Genomic DNA, 26,068 nt, shown 5'->3' with positions numbered 1-26,068 from the left:
TATACTCACAATGTGCAATCACCACCTCTTTTAGTTTCAAAACCTCTTCATCACTCATTATGTAATCACTCTTCATTCCCTTCTTCACCCAGCAGTTGGCAACCATTAATCTGCTTTCTCTGTGGATTTCTTATTCTGGATATTTCATATAAATGAAATCATACAGTATATGGCCTTTGTGTCTTGTTTCTTTCACTTAGCATAATGTTTTCGAGGGCCATTCATGTCGTAGCATGTGTTGGTATTTGACTTTTTTCGTAGCTGAATAATGTTACATTGTATGGATATGCTATACTTTATCTGTTCATCCATGGATAGACATTTGTATTATTTCTACCTTTTGGCTATTTTGAATAGTACTTATATAAACGTTTGCTTATAAGTTTCTGCACTGAAATATGTTTTTATTTTTTGTGGATATATGCCTTGGATTGAAATTGCTGGGTCATTTGGTAATTCTATGTTTATAGTTTTAAGGGGCCACCAAAACTGTTTTCCAGAGCAACTGTTTTACATTTTACAGTCTCATCAGCAATGTGTAAGGGTTCTAATTTCTCCACATCATTACCAACACTTATTTTCTAGTTTTTTGATTATAGCCATCTGGTGGGTGTGAAGTGATATCTCATGGTGGTTGTGATTTTGATTTCCCTAATGATTAATGATGTCGAGCATCTTTTTTTTTATTAAACGCCTACAGCACCTGGTATTTCTAGGTGGTCTCCCATCCAAGTACTAACCAGGCCTGACGCTGCTAAGCCTCCAAGATCAGACAAGATCGGGCACGTTCAGGGTGGCATGGCCGTAGATGTTGAGCATCTTTTTGTGTGCTTCTTGGCCAATAGTATGTCTTTGGAGAAAACGTCTACTCAGATCCTTTGCTCATTTTTAATTGGATTGTTTGTCTTTTTGTTGTTGAATTGTGGGAGTTCTTTATATATTCTGGATACTATGATTTGCAGATGAGCAAATCAGATTTGCAAATGAGCAGATCAGATATATAATTTATAAATATTTTACTCCCATCCTGTGGGTTTTCTTTTCCCTTTCTTCATGATGTCCTTCGATGTACAAAACTTTTTAATTTTTATAAAGTCCAATTTAACTTTTTTATTGTTGTTGCTTGTGCTTCTGGTGTTATATCTAAGGGTGCATTGTTAAATCCAAGGTCATTAAGTTTATCCCTATGTTTTCTCTTAATAGTTTAGTTTTAGCTCTTATGTTTAGGTTGTAGATCTACTTTGAGTTGATTTTTATATATGAAGTGAGGAAGGGATCCTCACTTCATTCTTCATTCTTTTCCATGTGATTATCTGGTTTAGTTGTCCAGCACCTTTTGTTGAAAAGACTATTTCCCCCTGTAATGGCTTTGTCACCCTTGTCAAAAAACAATTGGCCGTAGATGTTTGCATTTATTTCTGAACTCTCAGTTTTATGCTATTGTCAGTATGCCAACACTACCCTGTTTTGATTACTGTAGCTTTATAGTAACAATTAGATCAAAACAATCAGAAGTAGGTGAAAGTGGGAGTATAGACTCCTTACTTGTTCTCCACTGACACCAGGAGGGGAGTGGCCTTGCTACCACTAGGTTGGTGAACGTCCTAACTCCACTAGGCCTCCTCTGATACCACCTCATTGGGGAGGGGGAAATGTACCTCTTTACTGCTGAGTTGGGGTGGATGTCCAGGTTTCACTCTCCACTGACACCAGTGGATGGGGGTTCATTACCACTGAGTAGGGATGAAAGTCCCACCTCTGTGCTTGGCCTTCTCTTAATCCACCCATTGCAGATTCGGGCTACATCATTTTGCTTGGCAAGGAAGAAGTGTAGACCCTCAACTTGGTCTTTGCTCATGCTGGGGAGAGGTACAGCTGCAGTTTTTTCTGTGGTGTTTGGCTAGACTAGGGCAGTTATTGTCTTACAGTTTTCTGACTTGCAAGGCTACTCCTTTCTTGGTTTTTTGGATAGAGAGAGTGGGCTCTTTTGAGGCTTTGTGCCTGTTGGCATGTTTGGGTTGCCTGTTTCTCAGCTGCAAGTCTGGCATAATGCAAACAGAAAGCTTAGAGGACTCATCACCATGTCATTTTTCTAGTCCTGAGGTCCCTAACCAGTCGTCTTTTTCCTCTCCACCATCAGAGTCTTGTATTTGTTTCATATATATAATATCAAGGTTTTTAGGTGTACTTAGTGGGAGGAGTACGCCATATTAGCGGAAGCAGAAGCTGCAGCAATGTATTTCGATAATTTTTTTTTCTCACTGAATGCAGAAGAATGATGAATTTTCTTTTGACTCATCCATCTGGGCAGGCTTCTGGTAACTTCTATAATCCTCATTTTACATCTGACATCCTGTGTTGATGAGATAGATGAATGAGTGGTAAAATTTTTATCATTGTGGTAGTCTTTTGCTCAGTTTATTTGGCACTTATTAGTACTACAGTGATGTTTGTCATTTATCCATACAGATGTTTATTAAAAACCTATTGAGGTGAGTCTGATGAGGCCTAGAAAGATGCCCTCTCAGGGAGCTTATGTTGCATGTCATGTGTTTTATCTACTCTTGTGGACTGGATGTTTGTTTCCCTCCCAAAGTTCCTATGTTGAAATCCTAACCTTGCCCAATGTGCTGCTATTAGGAGGTGAGGCCTTTGGGAGGTAATTAGGTTATGAAGGTGGAGCCCTCATGTATGGGATTAGGGCCCTTATAAGAAGAGACTAGGTAGAGAGTTTGCTTGGGCTCTCTGCTCTCTGTCTTGTGAAGATACAACGAGAAGATGGCCATCTGCAAACCAGAAGAGCACTGGATCTGCCGATGCCTTGGTCATGGACTTCTATGCTCTATAATTGTGAGAAATAAATTTCTGTTATTTAAGCTACCCAGACCATGGTATGCTGCTATAGTAGCTGGAACTAAGACATCTGTATTATCCAGTTTGATATTCTCTACTTAGGAGGTCAGGGTTTATGTTTCACAGGTGAGTAAATATACCCAAGGAGATGAAGAAACTTATCTAAGGTGATTCAGCTGTATGTTGTTTACTGGGAGGTAGTGGCACAACTGCTTACTTCTTAGAGTATTTTCTATACCAGTGATTATCAGATTTGGGTGTTGGCCAAATATGATTGAAATTGATTTGCCTATTTACTTGATTGCCTTTACTTAGTATATATGAGTGCCAGTCCATGCCTGGGGCTGTGCCAGGCTTTGTGGATAAAATTTACTATAACAGTTTTCTAAGGTGGTAAACAGTGTAGACATTGCTATTCTCCTCTGGAGCTTACAGACTGCCTCATGTGCTGTTTGGCTAGTAGGTCATTAGGTAGATTAGAATGAAGTATCCAACCTTTTTCCCCCTCAGCTTCTGCTATTTTGTCCATGTAGGTTATACTGCATTAAAGAAATGTGTTAGGATGGAGATGGTTGCTACAAAAGGCTAAGTTATGGCTGGTAGTTTGTTCTTCGCATTAAAGATATTATGAGAGCTCTTGTGGTCAGTTGCATCAAACATGGTAAAGTAGACTTTGTGGCTGTCTGTGTCTCCCACAGCTATGTTGTAGTGATTTTTTTTTTTTTTAATTCTAATGTTAGAGTTTGAGATGGCACTTTCTGACTTAGTGACATGCCATTTTTGATCTGATTGTTTCTAGCTTCTTCCTCCAAGTTTTCCGTTTGGCACCTAGCCTTAGAAAACTGTTGTAGTTAATTTAAAAGACACCCTAGAGCAGCAGGAAGATAGTTAAACTAGGATTTAGTAAACATGGGCTTCCAGTTGGGGCTTAGCTAATCTTTGTGAGAACGTTGAGAACCACAGTCAGGGCAGTCTTTCCAAACCTCAGTTTCCTTACCAGTTTGAAATGAGGATAATACCTGCACTCCTTATCTTGTCTTACAGAGTTGTAATAAGCATTAAAGAACTTTAAAGAATTTTACAAATTAAAATACCTCTATGTAGAATGGTGGTTGTTAGTGCCTTTAGAATTCTAGTTATTGATGAGTAGGTCTAAATGTGGAGCTATGGTTTTATAGCGTTCTTTGACAATAAGTAGTTGTTTTGAATAAAAGGGGTCATCTGAGAATATAACATTGCTTTAATAAGAAACAGAACTGCTTTAATGAGCTGTTTGGAATTGTTTTCTTAGAATAACTGAGTGAGTAGGAAAAAAAATGTGAGATTCTGTGTTGTATTCTGACCCAGGATTGTAAATTAACCTTCATCATTGTACCACCTGTAGCAAGATTGAGTTGCTTTGGAATTCATCTGTGACTGTTCGTGTATAAGGCAATATGACCTAGAGGAACCATCCTGATTCTTTTTGGAATCAGGTGAGAATTCAAGTTACATAACTAGGTTGTATAGAGTATCCAGAAACATCAGTGTACACGTAATCATTTTATTTATCTTGAAAGTACAGTTGATCGTTGAACAATGCAGGAATTAGGGTCTCCGACCCTCTGCATTGAAAATCTGCATATAACTTTCAATTCCCCCCAAACTTAACTGCTAGTAGCCTACTGTTGACCAGAGGGCTTACAAACACTATAAACAGTCACTTAACACCTATTCTGTATGTTAAATGTATTATATACTGTATTCTTGCAATAAAGTAAGCTAGAGAAAAGAAAATGTTATTAAGATAATCCATAAGGATGAGAAAAATACATTTACAGTATTTATTGAAAAAAAAATCCATGCGTAAGTGGATCCATGCACTTGGAACCTGGGTTGTTCAGGAGTCAACAGTATTGCCTTTTGGAGAGATTAATAGTATTGAAACAGCATTTTTCTAGGAATTGGCAGACTTCTATGGATCCCAAGTGGAAAAGACTCCCAGATGGGTGACTAGGAGTTCAGTTCTTTTGACAGTTATCTTGACTACAAAGCCTGTTGTGAATTTGAAGGAGGAACTAATCTCTATGGTGCCAGTCTCCATGAGGTTAGGATGGGGCATAAGCTAGTGAAGACTCTGCCTTATATTTGTCTGAACATTTTTTCTCTGAAAATTTTTTGAAAGTTATTTTGAAATTTTTAAAAAGATGAATTTAAAGTTATACAAATACTACATCTTATATAGCCATATTATTATCTTAATAAACCCAAAAAGCATTTGACAAAATTCAATTTCTGTTCCTGGTAAAAACTTTATGCACACTAGGAATATAAGAGAACTTCCTCATCTGATAAAGGGCATCTGTGAAAAACTCATAGCTAACATTGCACTTAATGGTCAAAGACTCAAGCCTTTCTCTTAAGATCAGGAACAAGATGAGGATGTCTGCTCTCCCTACATTTATTCAACATTGTACTAGAGATTCTGGATAGCACAATTAAAAAAAAAAAAAAGAAATCCAGTGTGAAAAAGAAATAAAACAGTCCTAATTTGCAGGTGGCATGATTATTTATGTGGAAAAATCTGATGAAATTTATAAAATTGTTGTTAGGACTAGTAAAGCAGTTTATCAAGTTTGCACAATATAAGATCAATAAACAAAAATCAATTGTATTTCTATATAATAGCAATGAACAGTTGGAAATTAAAATGAAAAATAAAACCAAACGACATCAAATTAATGAAACAGGAATAAATCTAAGACATTCAAGACATATACACTGAAAAATACAAATACACTGAAAAACATAGCTGAGAGAAAGACCTCAATGAGTGGAGAAAGATACTGTATTCATGGATCAAAAGGCTCAATATTGTTAAGATATCATTTCTTCCCAAATTGGTCTATAGAATTGATACATCTCAATCAAAATGTCAGCAGGCTTCTTTGTAGCAATTGACAAAATTACTGATTCCTATAATGCATAGAACCTAGAATAGCCAAAACAACTTAGAAACAGAACAAAATTGGAGATCTAGCACTGTCTTAATTCAGGACTTCATTAAAGCTAAAGCAATCATGAGTATGCGGTATTGGGATAAAATAGGAAAACAGATCAGTGGAACAGAATAGAGTCCAAAAATAGACCCATACGTATCTGTAATAATGATTTTCAACAAAGGCGCGTAGGCCATTCAGTGAAGAAAGAATAGTCTTGGAGATGGGAAAAAATGATAGAAGCTTTGTTCATCCCGCTTGTGAGTAAATCAAAATTGTATTAGAAACACAGAGCAAATAGCGAGGAAAGTTGCTGGGGATCTACACGAACAGAAGCACTACAACTAGGGAGAGAAATAATTGATCACCCTGCATCAGTAGAAGGTAGGAGCGGGCAGAGGCACAAGGCTGCCTGGTCCCCAGTGACTGAGTGGGACAGAGGCAGTACAGACACCTCTTAAAGAGGCTGTGTCTGCAACTAGACCTTTGTAGTGACGGACCCGCTTGGTCTGAGCACCAGTGCCTGGTTGACTGCAGGGGTGGGGCACGAGTGACTTGCAGGGGGCCACTGAGTTGTTGGAGTGAGGGCCAGAGGTGAGACTTTCTCCTGGGCAGAAGTGCCAGTGGTATCCATTGTTTCTCTGTTGAGTTCTCCCCTTCCGAGTCTGCGGACTCAGTGCTGCCATAGCTGAGACTTCACCAAACTGGATAACAGAAGTCCCTCTGCCCAGAGGGTTCTCTGAAATTCTGCCTCTCCAGCTCGTGGCCCCACCCAAGCCACATCCAGGTGTGTCCTCTGCCCGTCTGGTGCTCCTTGCTAAGTAGTGCCAAGATTCACACTGGTGGCAGCTGACCTCGGTTTCCGATGTGGTTTCTTGAGGCAACTGTAAGTACAGCATCTGTGGATTGCTTACTGAATGTTAACAGGTGGCCCTGGAGGGGCACAGGGTGCGGCTAAACTTGGCCTGCAGCTGAATCCCTCTCAGTACCGTGCCACTGGATACCAACTACACAAAGCCAGGCTAATAAGACCGGGAGACTTAGGAGGTTTGCTTAGTACATAGAAACAGACACAGAAAGGCAGATAAAATGAGAAGATAAAGAAGCAGAAATCATATGAGAGAACAGAACAGAGATCCAAGAATAATGGAGTCAAGCAATCTAACAGATGCAGAGTTCAAAACACTGATTATAAAGATGCTCAGTGAATTAGGGGAAATGTAGATGAATTCAGCAAGAACTTTAACAAAGAGAAAACATAAAAATGGAGATGGAAATTGTAAAAGAGAACCAGTCAGAATTGAGGAACACATTACCTGATGATGAAGAATATATTAGAGGGAATCAACAGAGTAGATAAAGAAGAGTATCGAACCACTGCTAAAAGGAAGGGGATGGAAAAAGATATTGCCTTGATGGATCTAGAGGTTATTGTCCTGAATGAAATGGGTCGGATAGAGAGAGACAGATATCACATGATTTTACATACATGTGGAATCTAAAGAACAAAATAAGAAAAGCAGGAATAAACTCATAGATACAGAGAATATTTTGAGGGCTACTAGATGAGAGGCAGGTTGAGGGGATGACGAAAAAAGACAAAGGAATTAAGAAGTACAAATGGATAGTTGCAGAATAGACATGGAAATGTAAAGTGTAACATGGGGGAGATGGTTAATAATGTAATAAATATGTAAGGGAGAAGAGGGGCACTGGATTTAGTGGGGTGATCACTTTGTGAGTTATGTGGATCTCTGATCACTATGCTGTACAACTGAAACCGGTATATTATTGTATGCCAACTATAATTGAAAAAAAAAAAAACGAATTGTACAATGTAAATACAAGCAACTAATTATCTGTTATATTTCAATTAAGCCCCCAAAAAGAAAAAGCTTTAAAGAGTAGTCTTTTAAACAAATGGTATTGGACTAATTGGATATTCATGTGCAAAATAAAATGAATTTTGAGCCATATCTCATATCACATAAAAAATCAACTAAAAATGAATCATATACCTAAATGTAAAACCTAAAACTATAAAATGTCTAGGAAAAAAACAGGAGAAATTTTTTATGACCATGGTTTAGGCAAAGAGTTCTTAAACATGATACCAAAATCACAGTTCATAAGGGAAAAATTGCTAAATTGGACATTGTTGAAATTAAAAATTACTCTTCAGAATATGTTAAGAGAATGACAGAAGAAGATACAGACTGGAAGAAAATAGTTGTAAAGCATATATGATAAAGGACTTAGAATATATAAAGAACTCTCAAAACTTGATAAGAGAGCTAACAACCCAATTAAGAAATTGGCAAAAGATAAAGAGACCCTTTACCAAAGAATATATATGGATGGCAAACAAACAACATGAAAAAATGTTCAGCACCATTTGTCTTGAGCGAAATCCAAATTGAAACCACATTGGAGTTATCACTAGACACCATTAGAATGGATACTATTAAAATGACCACACCAAGTGTTGGTGAGAACGTGGAGGAACTGGAACTCTAATGAGAATATAAGGTGGTATAACCATTTTGGAAAACAGTTTGGTTGTTTTTTAAAGGGTTAAATATATGCCTATCGTATGAGTCAGCCATTCTACTCTTAGGTATTTACCCAAGAGAAAAGAAAGTGTGAGTTCATACAGAGATTTGTACATCAATGTTCATAGCAGTTTTGTAGTATCTTAAAACTGGAAACAGTTCAAGAGCCCATCAATAACTAAACGGGCAAACTGTGAGGGACTCATAAAATAGACTGTTACTCAGCAACGTAAAGGGATGGCCTGTTGATGTACAGTATAATGTGGGTGGATCTCCAAAGCATTATGCTCAGTGAACAAAATGAGACAAAAGAAGACTACATACTCTAATTCCACTTACAAAATTCTAAAAGGTAGAACTATGGTGACAGAAAGCAGATCACTGGTTGCCAGATGCTGAAAGGAGAAATTACAGAGGGGCACAAGGAACCGTTTGATGATGATACATACTTTCATCGTTTCGGTTGTGCTAATGTTTAGATGGATATATACATACATCAGAGCTAATGAAATTGTATAGTTTAAATATATACAGTTTATTCTGTCTCAATTATACCTTAATAAAACTTAAAAAAATTGATAATACTTTGATGGGTATTTAATACACTTTGTCTTATGTGGTTGGTTCTCACTATTAAGTAGAGAATTAGCAACTGCAAGTGAGGAAACTGATACTTAAAGGGGGTTAACTAACTTATGCAGGCTCACCCAGCTGGCCGAGTGCAAAACGGCCAGCTGCTGCCTACCATTGGTACTTACTGCCAGATGGGATCACCACATCTCTCATCCTGGGTTCTAAGACTAAGATTATTTTATTGTTTTTTTTTTTTCATTAAACCTTTGGGAAACTACATTTTATTTATGTTCTTTTAATGTTTCTCCTGTAGATATTGGCAGAAAACAGGTGCTGTGTGATTTTTTAACTGTGTCTCATGTTCTCCCTCAGGGCACAGTCTTTTGCTGAGCGTCTGCGACTGGGAATTGCAGTGATTCATGGAGAAGCTCAGGATGCTGAGTCTGACTTGGTGGATGGACGGCATTCTCCACCCATGGTCAGGAGTGTAGCTGCCATCCACCCTAGCCTGGAGATCCCCAGTAAGTGTGCTGCCCCTCTTTTTTGCTTTCTTCTTTGATTTTAAGGCTGACAGTTTTTATTTTTTTCAAATATTCTTTACTTTTTTGTTTTTAAGTTGGCAAAAACTGATTAATACCTTTCCTGGCCTGGTTGTAGCAAGTGTACTTCTGATGGCCCTGTAGTCTGTAGAGCTTTTTACAAGCAGTCTATTTGATCATAGCCAAACCTATGAAAGTGCTCAAACTATTTAGACTCAGTTGTGGCACTTAAGGGAATTTCATTCATTCATTCAGTAATATATCCTATAGTTTAACATAAAGAAAAGGTTTTTTTATGCACAGGTTATTCACCATAGTGTTATTTTTATTGCAAAATATTAGAAAAGTCTAAATGGTTTATCAGAGGGTAGGGCTTAGTAAACTGTGTTAAATCACTACAACTAATTATGCAGCCCTTCGAAACAAGAGGTAATCTATGGAATATATGTGAACAAGACAGAATACAAAGTGTATACTTATCTTTGTGCAAGGACCAGGAGGGACTATGAAGAACGAAAATCCATTATGATGGGATGGTAAGAGTTACATGTGAATTTGTTTTTGTTTTTAAGAAACTTCCCTCATGCTTTAATAACATCTTTCCAATTAAAAAAATGGCTTTGTTTGAGTTTGTTGGGGAGGAAAAACTTTTCTTCCACCCTCTTTACATTCAGTGCTTAGGGGCCTGTAAATGAAACTGACAAAAGATAGATTAGCAAGAGAAAATACAGATTTTAGGAAGAGGTTAGAATTTGGGGCTTATGTCTCATTTTAATAGGGAAAGAAGATGGGGACAAGGGCACTTAGGGGAAAACTAATGACCTTTTGGAAAGATAAACGAGCCTTTAGGAAAATAGATGGGAGAGATGATCCTTGTGTGACGGTATCTATTTGGGTGTGGTGCTGATTTCTAGTGTAGGTGATTTGGGAGGCTGATAAAAGTTAAGCAAATTTATGGTGGGAGGGCTTTGATCTCGAAGACTGTGCTGGGCAGTGTTGCCATGTGTGGCATCTGCCCCCTGGAATGGGGTAAATGGGAGATGAGGAGTGCTAAGAGTGTGAAGGACATGCACTCTTGATGTGAAAACCATAAGGTGAAAGATCTTATTAGTCATTTTTTTATTGATTACATGTTAAATGATATTTTTAATACACTGGATTAAATAAAATATATTTAATTTCATCTGTTTCTTTGTGCTTTTGTAACGTGGCTACTAGAAAATTTAAAATTATATATGTCCTTGCATTTGTGGTTTAGTGTACATCACTGCTCTGCAGGGGGTGGGGAGTGGCAGTGGGTGTGAAGGAGAGCTGGGGATGGAGCCAGGGTTCAGAATTTGTTAATCAAACTTTCCACTCATTTGCGTGTGTGCTTGTGCTCCAAGGTTGCGGGCATCAGATCTGTGGCCAGCCCTCCCTCTCAGAGCCCTTGCCTGCTCAGTGAACGGCTTGTGTTAGGAAGCCCTACGAGGGCCCTACAAGGGCCCATTGGCCCACTGGTGGGATGAGCCATTTCCCTGAGCATAGAGGAAAGTACATTCCTATTTTGAGATTTTGCAGGCTGTGTTTAGGAACACGTCAGCAACCTTTAGATGAACCAGCTCCTTTGTAACTTCTGGGCGTTAGCTTTATATGTTGTCTTAGCTAGTCATTTCTGGACTATAGAAATGGAGCTGCTGTTTTCCCATCTGAAAATGAGGGGGAAAGACTGGATGATTGCTAAGTTCTAACATTCCTTTATCTACTTATTTGTGTTCATGATTTTAATTTTAATTATAATGTTTCTTTGTTTACATTTTGACTCAAATAGTAATCACTAAAGAACTTTTGGGGTGATATACTAGAATTTAATTTCACAGATCTTAAATATTGAACCGTTTTGTATATTTGATGGCTTGACATCCTATGTATGATGCTTAAGTTAATAGTAAATAGAAATATTAAAGGAAAAGAAAGCATTAGTCCTGTGGCATCTCAAATATATATTTTAACATTTTGATTATATCAAAAGATTTTGATATTTAGCATTAGATTTTTAAAATTTTGTATCATCTGGTTTCTTATAGATGAAAAATACCAACTAAAAAGGAAAATGAAAGTACTTTTTCAGAATATAAACACATTATATAATTATTCAAGACATTATAATGCATAAAAGTTAGAAGAAAATCAGTGCTTAGAGATTGAAGATGGCGTAGAAGGTAGAGGCTATACCTGCCTCTTCTAGCAACCACACCAAAATTATAACAAATCTGCAGAGCAACCAGTACACGAGTCACCAGAGGTCCTACAACTAGGTCACCTCAACTAACATGTCACCTCAAAACAGTAGGATGGGCGGAGACGCGAAAAGGCCCAGTCCCACAACCGCATGTGGCGATCGACAATTGTGAGGGTTATCTTGGCTGCAGAGCCACCCTACCTGAGGAGTGAGGAGTCCCAGCTACACACTGTACTCCCCAGCCCAGAGGTCCAGTGCTAGAAGAGAAGTCCCCACAACTTCTGGCTGTGAAAACCAGCAGAGGTTGCGGCTGAGACGGTGTGCTGCGAGAAGCAGAGACCTTCCTCTTAAAGAGTCTACACTTCGCCTTACTTGCTGATGGACTCACTAGCTCTGAGCTCCAGCGCTGGGGCAGCTGCTTGAGGGGAACCAGGGACATACGGGGAGGTGCTGAGTTGTCAGACTTCAGGGAGAGGGCTGGAGAGGCGCCTTTCTCTTGGACAGAGGTACAGGCAGAAGTCATTGCTCTTTTGTTGAGCCCTCCCCACTCCCAGACTTCAGACACAGGCATTGCCTTCAACCTGGATAACACAGGTTGCTCCGCCCAGGGGATTCCCTGAGACTCTGCCCATCCCAACTTGTGGGCCCACCTAAGCAGCTTCTAGTGATTTATTCCATACAAACGGGCTGTCTTGGCTCTCGTTGCGAACTTTCATAAGACCTCTCAAAGGCTCACAAAACTCAGCATCTGGCTTCAGCATGCTCTGTACCTCTTGCTAAGCAGCCCCAAGCCCTGCACCAATGGTAGCCAGCCTCAGTTTCTGACTTGGCCCTTCAAGGCACCTGTAAGCTCAGCACAGGTGGATTGCTTGGTGACTCTTTGGATTGGTAAGAGTCACCAAGCAATCCACAGATGGATTGCTTGGTGACTCTTACCAGGTGGTCCTGGAGGTGCACAGGCTGTGGCTGAACTTGACCTGCAGCTGTACCCCTCCCAAGTCTGTGCCAAGGGACCCCGCAGCACACCTACTATATAAAGCCACTCTACGAAGACCAGAGATTTAGGAACCCTACTTAATTCATAGAAACAGACACAGGGAAGCAGCCAAAATGGGGAGACAAGAATGACCCACATGAAAGAACAGAACAAAGCTCCAGAACAAGAATTCGCCAAAATAGAGACAATCAATATCCCAGATACAGAGTTTAAAACACTGCTTATAAGGATGCTCATGGAACTTAGGGGAAGAGTAGATGAACTCAGTGAGAACTTTAACAAAGAGATAAAAAACATAAAAATAGAGATGGAAAACTACAACATCTGAGATGAAGAATATATTAGAGGGAATCAACAGAGTGGATGAAATGAACGATCGAATCAGCGGCATAGAGGATGGGGTAGCAGACGACATGCAATCATAACAGCAACAAGAAAAAAGAATCTAAAAAAGCAAAGATAGTTTAAGAAGTCTCTGAGACAACATGAAGCATACCAACCTTTGCATCATAGGGTTACCAGAAGGAGACGAGAGAGCAAGGAATTGAAAACTTATTTGAAGAAATGATGTAAAACTTCCCTAACTTGATGAGGGAAATAGACATACAACCCCAGGAAGTTCAGAGTCCCAGATAAGATGAACCCAAAGAAACCCACATCGAGACACATCATTATTAGAATGCCAAAGGTTAAATTCAAAGAGAGAATCGTAAAAGCAGCAAGAGGAAATCAATTATTACATACAAAGGAACACACATAAGACTGTCAGCCAATTTCTCAATAGAAACTTTACAGGATAGAAGGGCATGGCACAAAATTTTCAAAGTGTTAAAAACCCAGGATCTACAACCCAGATTACCCAGCAAAGTTATTATTTAGAATCAAAGGACAGATAAAGAGCTTCCCAGACAAGACAAAGCTAAAGGAGTTCATCACCTACATACCAGTATTACAGGAAATGTTGTTGGGATTTCTTTAAAAAGAAGGAAAAAAATGTATCAAAAGTCTAAATAAAGAATGGCAATAACTACATATCTATCAATGAGTACTTCAAATGAAAAAGAATTAAATGCTCCAGTCAAACAATAGGGTTACCGAATGGATAAGAAAACAAGATCCTTACATATGCTGCCTGCAAGAGACTCACTTCAGATTAAAAGAAAGATACAGACTAAAAGTAAAGGGATGGAGAAAGATATTTCATGATAGACCTAGAGCGTAGTGTGCTGAGTGGAGTAAATCAGATAAGATAGAGGAAGACAGTGCCATATAATTGCATGTACATGTGGAATCTAAAGAACAAAATAAACAGAAACAAACTCATAGATACAGAGAACATATTGAGGGTTACCAGATGGGAGGGTGTTGAAGGAGGTCAGTGAAAAAGGAGGAAGGGATTAAAGTACAAATTGGCAGTTATAAAATAGTCATGGAGATAGAAAATATAGCATCAAGAGTATAGCCAATAATATTGTAATAACTATGAATGGTGTCTGATGGGTACTAGGTTTATTGGGGTGATCACTTTGTGAATTATATAGATGTTTAATCACTGTGTTGTATACCTGAAACTAATATAGTATTGTCTGCCAACTATAACTGAAAAATAAAAAATTGTTAATTAAAAACAAAAAGTAAGTTTCACACAAACAAAAACTCATAGACACAGACAACAGTATGGTGGTTACCAGAAATGGGGGTGGTGGGAGGTAGAAGAGGGGTTAAGGGGGTCAAATATATGGTGACAGAAGACTTGACTTTGAGTGGTGAATATACAATGCAATATACAGATAATGTATTATAGAATTGTACACTTGAAACCTATGTAATCTTAACCCATGTCACCCCCAAAATATAATAAAATTAAAAAAAGAAATCAGTGCTTAATCCATTGAATCAGTGCTTAATTCGGAGACACTACTTTTATATTTTAATGGGCCTCATTTCATTTTTTTTCCTTTCTTGTTTTCATTAGAGCTGTGATCCATACTGATTACCTAATTGTGCATAGCTGTCTTCTCTCAGCTTTATAACATATCTTTTCCCAAATCATTAAAAACTTTTGTAAATGACATTTTTTAGTTTTAGTTGGTATACGATATTATATTAGTTTCAGGTATACAACATAGCGATTAGACATTTATGTTAGATACAGGTGTTCACCCTGATAAATCTAGTACCCGTCTAACACATACATAGTTATTACAGTATTATTAAATATATTTCTTATGCTATACTTTACATTCTCATAACTATTTTGTAACTACCAATTTATAGTTCTTAATCCCTTCCCTTTTTTCACCCTCCCACCCTTTCTGGCAACCATCAAATCGTTCTCTGTATCTATGAATTTGTTTCTGTGTAAACAACATTTTTAATGGCTGTCTAAAATCCCATCTTATGGGTGTGGCTTAGATTGCCCAACAGGGGTATGACTGGATATCTGTGTTTTCTCCTGATCTTTGCCAATATAATGTTGCAATAAACATATGTGGTGCAAAACTTTTTCCATACTTGGGCTTATTTCATTATAAATATCTGAAGATGAGATTAATGAATCAAAGGTATGACTTTTTATATGGCTCTTTGTCAAATTGATTTCCTAAAGAACTGTACCATTATACTCTTTCACCAATATTGGGGTCAAATGTCTGGGAAAAGGAGTGTTGAAAATGTAAAAAATTACTTCAGTTTTGAGATTTATCTTGCTTTGTTTGGCTTTACATTTCTGTCCCCTCCCCCCACACACCAGCCTAGGTTCACAGATTGTATTTAATTGTCAATCGTTTTTAGTCTCTTTTAATCTAGAGCAGTGGTTCTCAACTAGGGGAAGGGGTGATATGGATTTTGTCCCCTTGAAGACATTTGGAAATGTCTGGAGACATTTTCGATTGTCACAAGTGAGGGGATTGCTACTGGCATTGAGTGAGTGGAGGCCAAAGATGCTGCTAAACATCCTATAACACATAGTACATCTCCCACAACAAAGAATTACTGGTCCAAGATGTCAGTGGTGCCAAGGTTGAGAAGGCCTGATCTAGAGCAGTTTTACTTTTTTCTTTAGTGACATTGACTTTTTTAAAAAATTGAAGTGAAAGTCACATAACATAAAATTAACCATTTCAGAATGTATAGTTCACTGGCATTTAGTACATTCACAGTGTCATGCAACTACCATTTCTTTCTAGTTTCAAATGTTTCATCCCCCGAAGAACACCCCTACCCGTTAAGTAATCACTCCCCATACCCCCTTCTCCCATCTGCTGGTAACCACTAATCTGCTTTCTGTCCCTATAAATTTGCCTTTTCTGGACATTTCATATAAATGGAAGCATACAGTATGTGACCTTTTATGTTAGTTTCTTTCACTTAGCATAATGTCTTTGAAGTACATCCAAGTTATTGCATGTCCAGTGCTTTATTCCTTTTGATGGCTAAATAATATTCCATTGTATGGATATGCCAAAACTTGTTTATGCAGTCATCCTTTGATGGATACTTGAGTTTTTCTACCTTTTGGCTATAATACTGCTATGTGCATTCATGTACAAGTTTTGTGCAGACATATTTTATTTCTCCTGGGTTTATACTTAGGATTGGAATTGCTGGATCATATGGTAACTTTATGTTAAACTTTTTGAGGAACCACCAAACTTTTCATAGCAGTTATACCATTTTACATTTCTACCAGCAATGTACAAAGGTTCCAGTTTATCCACATCCTTACCTACACTTATTTTCTTATTTTTTGATTGTAGTCATTGTCGACTGAAAAATAATATAGACTAGGTGTTTTGTCAACAAAAAGGATTTATTCAGGAAAAAAGGTTGCAACCCAGTGCATGCAGACGTGGCAAGCCACACGCACACTCTGGCCTATGTGCCGAGATGGAGGGGTATTTATATAAGGGAAAATGGGAGTTAAGGGAAGGGGAAGTTAGAACCATAGAGCTTTATTATAAACATGGAGCTCTTTCTGTAGGGTTCTCGTGATTACATAGAGTACAAGAACTGCCATAAGCCCTAGCTCCTCTCATAGACCCTCCTGACGGATTGTTTGAGTTCCAGTTAGTTTTTATCATCATCCAAGTGGGTTTGAAGTGGTACTTCTTAGTAATTTTGATTAGCATTTCCCTAATTGCTGATGACATTGAGCATCTTTTCATGTGCTTATTGTCCATTTGTTTATCTTCTTTGGAGGAATATTCAGATCTTTTGCCCATTTTTAAATTGGGTTGTTTGTTTTTTCATTGTTGAGTTGTAAGAGTTCTTTATATATTCTGGACACTAAACTCTTATCAAACATATGAAAAACAAGTATTTTCTCTCATTCTATAGATTGTCTTTTTACTTTCTTGATAGTGTCCTTCGATGCATAAAAGTTTTTAATTTTGATGAAGTTCAGTTTATTTTTATATATTTGCACTTGTCTTTTGGTGCCAAATTCGAGGTCATGAAGATTTACTCCCAGGTTTTCTCCTTAGAGTTTTATAGTATTAGCTCTTATTTTTAGATCTTTGGCATATTTCGAGTTAATTTTTATATATGGTGTAAGTAGGAGTCCAGCTTCATTCTTTTGCATGTGGATATTGTTTTCTCACCACCATTTTGGAAAAGACTATTTTCTCCACTTAATGGTCTTGACACCCTTGTGAAAAATCAGTTCTAGGTTGTCCATCATTGGATGAATGGATAAATAAAATGTGTGTGTGTGGGCATCCTTGTCTTGTTCGTGGTCTTAGGGGAAAGTTTTTCATAGTTGCCCTTTATCAGGTTGAGGAAGTTCCCTTATATTTCTAGTTTCTTGGGTCTTTTTATCATGAGACATTGACTTTCTGAAGGCTTTGACTTACTTTTTAATATAGAAATTTGTGTGTGTGTATGTGTGTGTTTTATTCTGACCAGTGCTGATTCCTAAAGAAAAGCCTCCAATCACAGTTGTTGGCGATGTGGGAGGAAGGATCGCCATCATCGTGGTATGCAAACCTCTTTTCTTATTAATTGTTATATTTATAATTGTTATTCTGTTGACTTACTTGTTAATTATGTGGGAATAGTGGTATGGCCAGGTAAGTCTCAGTTAAGTTGGTGCCTTGTGCTAAATATTTACTTTGGTCCCAAAATTGTTATCATCAGTTTATTAAGACATTGTTAACTGCTTAGCTAAATATTGTACAGTTGTTTATCATAACATGAAAAATTGTTTTGTGATGAAAATAGGGTACAAAATTGATGATAACTGTTTAAAACACGTCCTCTCACACTTCACAAAAGGAGTACATTTAATGCCTGTATAGTTTAAATTAGAATAAAATGAACACATAGGTACTCACGACTCAACTTGGAAACAGGACATTGTCAGGTACCTTTGCAGCGCTTCTGGGCTTTTCTCTGGTCTCTCTCTTCTCCCCCACCCCCACCCCCTCCAAAAGGTTGTCACTTGGCCTGAGAGTTGTCATTCATGCCCTTATTTATCCTTACAGTCTACAGTGAGTACATGTGTTCTAAACACTATATCGTTTTGTTTTGCATGTTTTTGATGTGTATATAATGAAGTCTTTGTGTACTTTGTGACTTTTTTGTTCTCACTGTTTTGAGATTTCTCTGTATTAGTAACATGTAGTTGTACATTATTCTTTTTCACTGTATGGTGTTCCATGGTATAACTATTACACAACTTATTTTCTGTTCTCTGGGCATTGAACATACAGTTTTTCCTATTTCCAAATAATACTGCTTTGAACATTTTTGTACCTATTTTCTGGTGCATACATGCAAGACTTTCTAGGTGCCTGTGAGTGGAGTTATTGAGCCTGAAAGTACACACATTTCCAACTTTACTGGGTGGTGCCTGATTGTTACCGAAGTGGTTGCACCAGTTTACCAAGCCTCCATGGTCAGTCCCACATTATTCTCAGTGCTCATAATTTTGTTAGAAAATCTCTGATGTCACCATATAGGGGATAGCTGTCCATTAATTTATTTTTTAGTTACCGAAGTCTGTAGAAACAAAATGCTACGAATTCAATATAACTTTTTTTCCCTTTCTACTATAACTGCATTAAAGAAAAAAGTTTTATTTTGAAGTAATTATAGATTCATAGGAAGCAGCAAAAAAAAAAAAAATGTACAGGGAGGTCTTGTATAGTCTTTACCTAGCTTCCTCCTGCTTGCTCAACTGTAGTATAGTAACAGTCTGGAAATTCAGATCGCCACTATCTATAGCGCTCAAGATAGCACCAGGCTTACGCGTGTGTATAGATGTATGCAATCTTATCACATGTGCAGCTTCGTGCAACCACCACTGCAGTCAAGATACAGAACTGTTCCTTCACAAAGCTCCCTCCCGCTAGCCTTTATAGCCACATCCACCTCTTCTCCACCTGATCCTAACTTGTGGCAGTCACTAATCTGTCCTCTGTCTTTATAATCATGATTTTAAGAAAGTCTCAATAATGGAATATATAGTATGTAGTCTTTTGAGATTGATTTTTTTCACTTAGCATGATTCCCTGAAGATCCAGGTGGTTTTGTATATTAATAAAGTTCATCCTGTTATTGTTGGGTAGTATTCCATGTATGTAGGTACAGCAATTTGTTTAACCACTCATTTGTTGAAGGAAATTTGGATTATTTCCATTTTTCTGCTATTAGAAATAAAACTGCTATGTACATATGTTTATGGGTTTTTCTGCCAACAGAGTTTTAATTTTTCTGGGATAAATAATCAAAAGTGCAGTTGTTGGCTTGCATGGTAATTGCAAGTATAGTTTTATAAGAACCTGTCAAACTATTTTTCAGAGTGGCTATACCATTTTACCAGTAGTACTTTTAAAGTAATATATATATATATATATATATTATATATATGTTTTTTTCCTTTGGTCATAGTAATATCAGTATACATTTGAAAAGAGTTACATATGTATTTGTGTGTGTGTATATAAAACCTGAATATTTATTCAACTGTAGACAATACTTGATACGCTAATGGGCTTAAAAAATAACTTTGGTAGCCTGATTGTAATAGGAAAGACTCAGTTATCCACCTCTTGTGTTTCTCTCATGTGTCTTCTTTACTACTCACACAAAACACTTTTGGTGACCAAATGTGTAGAGATTTTTTTTCCCCACACTAGCTGGCTGTCCTACAATTTAACTCAATTCTGACACTGTCTACCTGGAGATAGTGTCACATCCCACAGATTAAGGGCTCAGTCCCACGAGACTGCTCCTACCACCCTTCACATGCCTTTCGCAAGTAGCAGGTCCCCAGGTTACTCACAACTTCTGTACAATTTGGTTTCATATCTGAGGTTGCCGTGACCTCCTCCTCAGTTGGATGAACTTGCTAGAGTGGCTCACAGAACTCAGAGCAACACTTAACTTACATTTACCAGTTTATTAAAGGATGTGATAAAGGATACAGATGAACAGCCGGATGAAGAAATGCATAGGGTGAGGTCTTGGAGGGTCCCAAGCAGAGGAGCTTATGTCCCTATGGAGTTCGAGTACATCACCTTCGTGGTTCATAGTTTTGTTCACTGACCTAGAAGCTCTATGAACCCCTTGCTATTGGGATTTTATGGAGACTTCCTCACATAGGCGTGATCAATTATTAACTCCATTTCCAGCCCCTGTACTCTCTCTGGAGAAGTAGGGGTGAGGCTGAAAATTCCAAAGCTTCTGATCATGACTTGGTCTTCCCAGTGACCAGCCCCCATTCTCAAGCCATCCAGGACCGCACTCAGAACCTTCTCATTAGAACAAAACACAGTTCTGTCATCCAAGAAATAACAAGGGTTTCAGGAACTCTGTGTCAGGGACAGGGTCAAAGACCAAATATCAGAACAAAAGATGTTCCTAGTGCTCTTATCACTTAGGAATATACCATGGTTTCAGAAGCCCTGTCCCTGGAACCAGGGGCAGAGACCAGTATATGTATTTTTTATTATCTCACACTGGGAATCTGTGGCCCATAGATTGGAAACCACTGGACTGGGTATACTGTTAAAAATAATAATTATTGTTTTTCCTATTATAAAAACATGTAAAAAGCATATTTCCCGTATGCCCAGGGAGAAAATTTGGAAAATAAGGAAAAGTAGCAAGAAGAGAGGAAATAACCACCCAGAGTCAAAGCATTTTCTAACAGTTCTACTATGTATTTTTAAAAAGCATTCATTTCTGGAGCACGTCATGGTGAGGGCACAGTTTGGACCATAGGTTTATAGAGATGGAAACCCTGGGGAGCATCAAGTATGGTGGAGAGACAAGACAGAACCTTGCAGGAGAGATGCTGTAAAAGGCTTGGAGGGAATGCAATGGGAGCAGTGACAGAGCCACGTGACTGTGCCATCTGGACATGTTTAAACGGAACAGCAAATCTGTCATTGTAAAATTAGACCCTTTCTTTTTCCTGGTTGTCTAAACCCACTTTTGCAAAAGTGTTCATGTACCTTTCACTCAATCTGTAATTTGACAGGATGACATTATCGATGATGTCGACAGCTTTCTTGCTGCAGCAGAGACCCTGAAGGAGAGAGGTGCATACAAGATCTTTGTGATGGCGACTCATGGCTTGTTATCCTCAGATGCTCCTCGACTGATTGAAGAATCTGCCATCGATGAGGTAACAGCCAGGCCACGTGTGGGTGCCCCTGTCCTTCCACTCTGGCATCTCCTGATCTGTAGCTACAGAGAGTAGGTGAAGAAGGAGTTATTTTGTAGTTATGAATGGCTTCTAAAAATGGGTTATGTTTGTATTTCATTGACTATAAGCCTCTGTCTTTTGTTCATGATAATAGTTAATAGTTTTAATAATCTCATAAATGGAGCACATAGTCTGTGCTGACACTACCCAGTGCTGTGCACACACCCTCCCTGAGCTTCATCACAGCCCTGCAGTGTCCACGTCACCACCCATTTTAGAGAGAAGAGAAATTGTGCATCAGAAGAGTTAAGTGACTTAAGGTCAGACAGCTAGTAGGCTGAACATTTGGGTTTAGACCTTAGTTTGCTTGATGCCAAAGCCCATCTCTGTCCCTGGTACAACCACCCGTGGAATGAAAGTGAGAGAGGAAGGCCAACAGGGCAGTTTTTCTATGCTGTCTCTGGCTCTCAGTGTGGCTGATGCAAGGCTGGCCGGGTTTATTTGCCTTGCTTTGTGCACCTCCCTCATTCCACAGGCCAGCCAGGCAGCCTGGGGGTTGATTGTACAAATCACATTATTATTATCTCTTAAGTAGAAGCGCCATCCTCTCTAGATTTCTGGGTATTGAATCTTAAATTAGTCAAACTCCTTTTACTTTTCTGAGTCTCACATTTTTACTCTTCACATAGATCTCCTTAAGCCTGGCCCTGTGTTTATCACCTCTGATGGGCTCAAGATGCGCTAACACAGTCAGAAGGCCAGACATGGCTCTGATCAATCCAGCCTCCTCACTCAGCTGGACAAAACTGACTCAGAGCCCAGAATGGCATTATAGGCATTCAAGGAGGCAAAATCAACAATTCAGAATTCACATATCAAGTAAAGTGAGAATACTTCAGGCCCAGGGCAGCTCTCACCAGTCTGTCCATGTGGCACTAGGAAGGGTTCTCATGGGAGCTGTGTTCAGGCAGATTAGAAAGAGCAGACCAGAGAAAGGTGGAGAGGGGACTGCTGGAGCCAGGCCTCTTAGAACAGAGTGGATTTTGGAGAGGAGGCATAAAAACCAGCAGAGGCAGATGTGAGTCTAGCAGCAGCAGCTCTTCAGTGGAGAGGCCGCCCCTGTAGAAGCCTTCACATCCCTGAGAGTGCTCCATCACCGATATGCTTAAGAGTTGGGGCAGTAACCAATGTCTAGACTAGATTCCTATGCTCACTCTGGTTAGGAATGAAGGTTTTTCATATAGACCTACACATGAAACATAGTTGCACAGTAGATTATAAAGTTTTGAACAATGCAAAAGTAATGGAAGAATCGACAAGTTAGGAGGTGGGAGAAGTGGAGAGAGACTAAATTTCCGCTTCTTTCAGAATAGGAGCCAGTAGATAGTGCCTTGGGTTGATAAATTAAGATTTGAAGTGTTTTTCTTTCTTTCTTTTTTAAAATTAAAAGTAGTCAAATACTCATAATAGGCACCTATATAAATAGTAGATTAGTGGTTGCCAGGGGTTTGGGGAAGGGTGAAACTAGGAGTGACAGCTAAAGGGTATAGGGCTTCTTTTAGGGGAGATATTAAACACAGCTTTGAATGTTCTAAAAACCGTTGAATTGTACACTTTAAATGGGTGAATTGGGCTGTTCACAGAATAGAGCATCATGATTTTCACTGTTTGAGAGAAAGTTGATGGAAAATGTTTGCAGTACTTGACATGTATTTGCATGCACAAAATAATTTTTTTCACCTTAAAAAACAGATAAATCGAATGATGTCTGAATTATATCTCAATAAATCTGTTATTTTTAAAAAGTGCTTAGAATAATTTTTGGAAAGTTCATTTCCCAAAAACAGAGTAGTTATTTAGTGAGAAAAACTGAGCCCACAAGGTCACCACGTGGTGCACTCCAGGGGGCACTGTGCACATTGATTCTGTGTGAATGGTGCAAAAAATTCTGTTTGATACCAGTGAGGGGATATTTCTTTCCTTTGGGAACTGTTTTCCCTTTTACAGGTCATGATACTTACATAACCCTTTATGTTTCCAGTTTTGCCTTAGTTACCAGGAAGGTCAAATACCAAATGATGAGTCACAATAATTACATTAGACTAAGTTTTTGTGTTCCTGGTGCTGATTTTGAATAATTCCTGATTGTCTGTTTCAGCAGTCTCATTGTGTATGTACTTCTTTATTATAAGCTGTCCTGAGGCTTATTTTGAAAGTAGGGAGTATATATTATAAATAATAATTATTCCCATTCTGTCTTTTAAGAAGGCTGAAGATTTTTATTGTTTCCATTTGAGGCTGTTGAAAAGTGCTTGTTTTCTCCCTTTTTTGATTTTAATCAAATCTTAACTTTTTAAAATAATAGCTTTATTGAGATATAGTTCACATACCATAAATTCACCCATTTAAAGTATATAGTTCAGTGGTTTTTAGTATATTTAAAGAGTTGTGCAACCATTACCACAATCAATTGTAGAACATTTTCATCCTCCACAGAAAGAAACCTCATACCTATTAGCAGTCACTCTCATTTTTTTCTCTTTCTTATGTATGTATGTATGTATGTATGTATGTATGTATGTATGTATGTATGTATTTATTTATTTGCAGTTTGTTTATTTTTATTATGATGACACTGGTTATTGAAATCCAGTAAGTTTCAGGTGTACAGTTCAACAGTAAAGACATATATATATTTCATTGTGTATTATTCACTGCCTGTAGTTATCATTTTCTCTCAATCCATTCGGCCCCAGGCAACCACTAATTTACTTTCTGTGTCTGTAGATTTACCTAATCTGGATATTTCATATAAACAGAATCATATAATATTGGTCTTTTATGTCTTGCTTCTTTTACTCAGCATAATGCTTTCAAGGTTCATGTTGTAAAATGTATCAATACTTCATTTCTTTTTATTGCTGAATATTTTATTGTACGGATAGGATACATTTTTATCTCTTCATAAGTTGATAGAAATTTGGGTTATTTCTGCTTTGTGACTATTGTGAATAATGCTATTAGGAACATTCAAGCTTTCATATGACAAATGTTTTCATTTCTTTTGAGTATATACCTAGGAGTAGAATTGCTGGGTCGTATGGTAACTCCGTGTTTAAACTCTTAAGGAATTGTCAGACTGTTTTCCAAAGCAGCTGAACCATTTTACATTCCTACCAGCAGTGTATTAGGGTTCCAGTTTCTCCACATCCTTGCTAACACATTTCATTGTCTTTCTTTTTGCCTGTAGCTGTCCTAGTGGGTGTAGGATTATCAAATCTTAATCTCTAAGAAACACAGGTAGTATTCACATTGACTGAAAACATTGTTGAAGGTATGGTAGACCCACTGTCCTCCTTAGGAATTTGAGAATATATAAGATTTTCAGATCAAGCCAGGAAACTACTTGGTTTTATGATGCTTGATGCTCTTGTTTTTTGTTTTTCTCTTGTTTTGAAGGTGGTGGTTACTAATACAATTCCACATGAAATTCAGAAGCTCCAGTGCCCCAAGATTAAAACCGTGGATATCAGCATGATTCTTTCAGAAGCTATCCGTCGTATTCACAATGGGGAGTCTATGTCCTACCTTTTCAGAAACATAGGTTTAGATGACTGAACAGATTTTCTTTCTTACAACTCCCAAGGGCCAAACTGGAAATGTGAGAATGAGTACTGTGAAGGATCATGCCTGTTTTGATGTATTTCCCTGGGTCCATTTGTGTTTTGTTCTTTTCTTGTTAATTCCTCTGAAGATAGACCAACTTTTTATGTCGGTTTGGGTGTTTGTGAGTTTTCTGGGCAATTTTTATAAAAAAACTATATTCTCCTCTTAAATAAAATAAGGCTTCATTATACTATTTAAAATATAACTTGGAATAAGATTTTTAAGCTCACAAACAGTCTTTTTCCAAAATTGTTGGAGCCCAAGTGCTTAAAAAATTTAATAAAACAATCTACTGTATGATACTTGCAATTGAAAACCAAAATGTTAGATTGTTGAATCCAATAAATGACATTTTTAGAAATGCTTTTATAGACAAGCATATGAAATATGTGACCATTATTTATTTTCTGCAACAAAAGAAGGAATAAAAACTTACTGTGTTTGTGTGTGTGTGTTTAAATTTTGTGTTTTGGCAATTTTATAACTAAAACGAAAGCTGAATATGCATGCCGTGGATATTGAAATGTTCATCGGCTTGATTAAGTTTTCTCTTCTACAACTTTTTGGGGGATACAGTAGCCTCTTGGAGATGTAATGTTCACTTTTCTACTTGTCCAGGGCCCTGCACATTCTCGATATGTCGTCATTTGTGGCAAGAGAGGAATTTGAATTCCAGGCCCATGGGAGGTGGGGCGGGTGCTCCTTGTTTGATGGCACAGCCATTCGCTAAACAAAATGTGCCACTGCATGTCCTTGGGGATGAGATGCTGGGGGAGGGAGGTCACAAAGGACAAGTGACTTGACCCTCATCAGTGTCAAGCACCTACGTATTGTCTGTCCTAGAGTTTAGAACTCGAAACTTATACGTTAGAGTTTATCAGCCTATGTATGGGACACTGGGGTCCCATGAGTTATGCCAGTGTGTTCTCTCACTAAGGTCACATATGGGCAGTTTCATCCGACTCATAGAGGGAAAATTAAGACTTTCTTACCAAGAAAAAGATTACCTTTTCTTCAAAAAAACCTTAAACCTTTG

General features: G+C 38.0%; 1 protein-coding gene and 1 pseudogene across 6 annotated transcripts in view; one reads left to right on the top strand and one right to left on the bottom strand.

Annotated features, from left to right (window-relative positions):
• PRPSAP2 (phosphoribosyl pyrophosphate synthetase associated protein 2) overlaps nt 1-25,492 on the top strand; it is a 53,085-nt gene extending 27,593 nt beyond the window's left edge. For all 6 annotated transcript variants that reach the window (XM_039847527.1, XM_039847522.1, XM_039847526.1 and 3 more), the window contains 4 exons: nt 9,329-9,477; nt 17,619-17,689; nt 21,199-21,345; nt 24,826-25,492. In XM_039847527.1, coding sequence (XP_039703461.1) covers nt 9,329-9,477; nt 17,619-17,689; nt 21,199-21,345; nt 24,826-24,984 — 526 coding nt within the window. In that variant the 3' untranslated portion in view covers nt 24,985-25,492. The remainder of the gene's footprint in view (nt 1-9,328; nt 9,478-17,618; nt 17,690-21,198; nt 21,346-24,825) is intronic.
• LOC120589949 (uncharacterized) lies at nt 692-810 on the bottom strand (annotated as a pseudogene).
• Nucleotides 25,493-26,068: the final 576 nt, after the last annotated feature.

This window comes from Pteropus medius, unplaced genomic scaffold (genome assembly GCF_902729225.1).
Source record: "Pteropus medius unplaced genomic scaffold, Ma_sr-lr_union100, whole genome shotgun sequence".
Classification (NCBI taxonomy): domain Eukaryota; kingdom Metazoa; phylum Chordata; class Mammalia; order Chiroptera; family Pteropodidae; genus Pteropus; species Pteropus medius.
The sequence above is the reverse complement of the archived record's forward strand: the minus strand, read 5'-3'. Positions and strand labels throughout refer to the sequence as shown.